The 2,842-nt window shown below is 55.1% G+C and overlaps 1 protein-coding gene across 1 annotated transcript in view; it reads left to right on the top strand.

The window, feature by feature from the left end:
• ZNF213 (zinc finger protein 213) overlaps positions 1–2,842 on the top strand; it is a 5,464-nt gene that overhangs the window by 1,265 nt on the left and 1,357 nt on the right. Inside the window, exons 2-5 of the mRNA XM_005873012.2 lie at positions 676–799; positions 966–1,039; positions 1,238–1,361; positions 2,697–2,836. Of these exons, the coding sequence (XP_005873074.1) occupies positions 676–799; positions 966–1,039; positions 1,238–1,361; positions 2,697–2,836 (462 nt within the window). The remainder of the gene's footprint in view (positions 1–675; positions 800–965; positions 1,040–1,237; positions 1,362–2,696; positions 2,837–2,842) is intronic.

Below are 2,842 nucleotides of genomic sequence, written 5' to 3'. Positions count from 1 at the left end.
GGGGGGGTGGGGGGGGGGAGCCTGCAGAGCCAGGGAGAACACCCACAGGAGCATGTCACAGGTCGCAGGGGCTGCCTGCCTGAAAGACACTGTCCAAGTGAATCTGGTTTCCTTTTGGTGGCCTTGGAAGGCAGAGCAGGACCGAAGCAGGCATGTTCCAGAAAGGCAGGTTTTAGCGCCACACAAGCTCTGCCAATGTTTATTCATGTTCTGCTCTAGGCCAGGAATTGGGGATACAGTGATGTGCATAGTGAGAGCCCCAGAGGGGGCATGAGAAGGTAGAGCTGTACATGTGGGCCCTACGGTCTTGTGAGGTGCTGGGTCCTTGACACTGGACGCATCTGGGGAGGTGCTGAGTAACTGGGTTAAGGGTTTCTTCCTTCACAGGGAGGTCTCCCCCCCATACACACACACACACACTCCTCCTCGCTAAATGGCTCTGTGATTCTCTCCTTTGGGGGCTGGTTCTTGCCTTGTGTTTGATCAGTGAGTGTCCCCGGGTTCATGGCACTGCCTGGTAACACCTTCTCCTCTGGATTTTCCTGGGGCCTGTATTGATCTCTCCCCAAACCCCAGCCTCGTGAGGGACATGTCCCATGTCTCCTTCCCAGGGGTTAAACTCTGTCTTCCCCATCTGGTCTCGGCGCTGATGAACATGTTGTGGTTCCTGCACAGGACGTGCCCTCAGAGGAGGTGGAACCCCAGACTGCAGTCCAGGGATCTCAGGCCAAGGGACCTCCCCCTAAGGCGGGAGCACAAAACCAGCCACCTGTGCCCCGGGAGCAGCACAGCCATGGTGGTGAGTAAGCTCCTTCCCGGGCTTTGCCCTAAGGGTACCAGGAAGGGTACCTGTTCTGCGAAGCTTAGGCGTGTGTGTGTGTGCATGTATGTGCACATAGGAGAGTGTGTGGGGTTTCATATCTAGCTTGAGTTGGCCTCTCTGAAGCTTTGTTCTTTTCTTTCAGCCCAGCTTCCTGCTCTTCTTAAGGAGGGGAGTACCAAACAGAAAACGAATGCCTGCTTTGCCTCTGAGATCCATGTAAGTTACCAGTTCCTTTGTCCCCTCTGAGGCCATTGGTACTGACGACTCTCTATGGGCCTTGCCTTCTCAAAGCCTCTCCATCCTTCCTGCTCCTGCTTGGGCCCATCCTGTTCCCCATCCCAATCCTCTTCCTCCCGGCTGCCAGGCGAGCCCTGAGCAAGGCATCCCTGAGCGGGATCTCTCACCTCATTTCAGGGACCTGTGACATTTGGAGACATTCCCTTCTATTTCTCCCAGGAAGAATGGGGGTCCCTGGACCCTGCTCAGCGGGACCTTTTCTGGGACATAAAGCGGGAAAACTCCCGGAACGCTGCTGTGGGTAAGCGGTAGGTGCAGCCAGGACCCTCGGAGTCCTTGGTTTCTCTGAGCTGGAGGCAGTAGCCTCCCTGGGGGTCCCAGCAGCAGAGAGAGGGTCCAGGCAGGCCACACTCCCTGCACGTCCTGCTGGAATCCTCAGTCTTCCTCCTCACTCCCTCTCAGCTGGCTCCAAAGTGGGCTTTCCCAGCCCGTCTGCAAGAGCCCTGGCTGATTTATTTTTGTGTGTTAATGTTCATTTTTCTTTGCCTTTGAACATGTATTAATATATGGTGGGTGCTTGCAACATGCTAGCACTGGCTGAGCACACATATGGACATTTTCTCATGTGGTTCTCACAGCCCAGTACATAGAGGTGTTCTCCTTGTTTTATAGACAAGGGACCTGAGACTCATGTCAGTGGACACCAAAGGGACAGAGCTGGGACTCCGTCCAAATGGTGGTTGCAGGGCCCTCCAGGCTGCCCTGGGAAGAGGTGCTGACCGTGAAAACACGTGCTGGGCCCCAGGGCCTGGGCCTGGGCCTGTGTGGTAGAGGCCACGCTCCCTGGAACCTCTCCAAGCCAGGACCTTTCTGAGCTCTATGTGGGGGTCATCTCACATAATCTACACGACTCGATGTGGTGGGCTAGGATCCCTCTGGATCCAACTCCATTCTTGAGCTTAGAAGACAAGAGCTTGGCCCAGCAGGTGTGGCTCAGTGGTTGAGGGTCCCCCCATGAACCAGGAGATCTGGGCTCGATCCCCAGTAGGGGGCGTGCAGGAAGCAGCTGATCAGTGATTCTCTCATCATTGATGTTTCTCTCTCTCTCTCTCTCTCTCTCTCTCTCTCACTCTCTCTCCTTTTCTCTCTGAAGCCAATAAAAAAAATTTTTTTTAAAGTTTATAAAAAAAGAAGACAAGAGCTTGTGTAGTGAGAGGAACCACGGTAGCTGAACCCATGTGAGTCCTGTTTCTGATAATGAATAGTGAGAGTTTGGATCGTTTACGAACTTTACCTTAATCTCTTAAGTTTTGGAGTTTGAATTGTCAGGGCTCAGAGAGTGGGGTTGGATCCTATTATGGGAGGGAAGCCCAGATTGGTTAGGTGTATACTTGGTGCCTCTGGGGCAGGATCAGCGGACTCCTTGCCTCTGACTCTGCTTCTGCCTCTGCCCTCTCTGCCGGCCTTTTATCATGTCCCCATTTTATGGAGGAGGAAACAGGCTCGGGTCTGTCCAGCCCAGGACTCTGAACCTGACAGCCAAGCGCTTGCCACTGAGCCCTGTTTCTGCCTTGCCTCAGCTCTGAGCCCAGACCAGATGGGACTGAAGAGCCCACCTCCTCCTCTTCGCTTGCAGGTTTGGGGCTCAAGAGCCAAAGGGGGCGATCCCCGCTGGAGGAGGCAGTGAGGGTGCGCCCAGGCCAGGCGGGCAGCGATGTGACTGTGGCCTGGAGCCCTGAGGAGGCCGAATCCTGGGAGAGTGAGGCCCGGCCAGGGGCGCTC

The sequence above is a fragment of the Myotis brandtii genome, unplaced genomic scaffold, assembly GCF_000412655.1.
Source record: "Myotis brandtii unplaced genomic scaffold, ASM41265v1 scaffold397, whole genome shotgun sequence".
NCBI classification, from domain to species: domain Eukaryota; kingdom Metazoa; phylum Chordata; class Mammalia; order Chiroptera; family Vespertilionidae; genus Myotis; species Myotis brandtii.
Note: the sequence above shows the minus strand (reverse complement) of the source record. Positions and strands in the feature narration are given on the sequence as shown.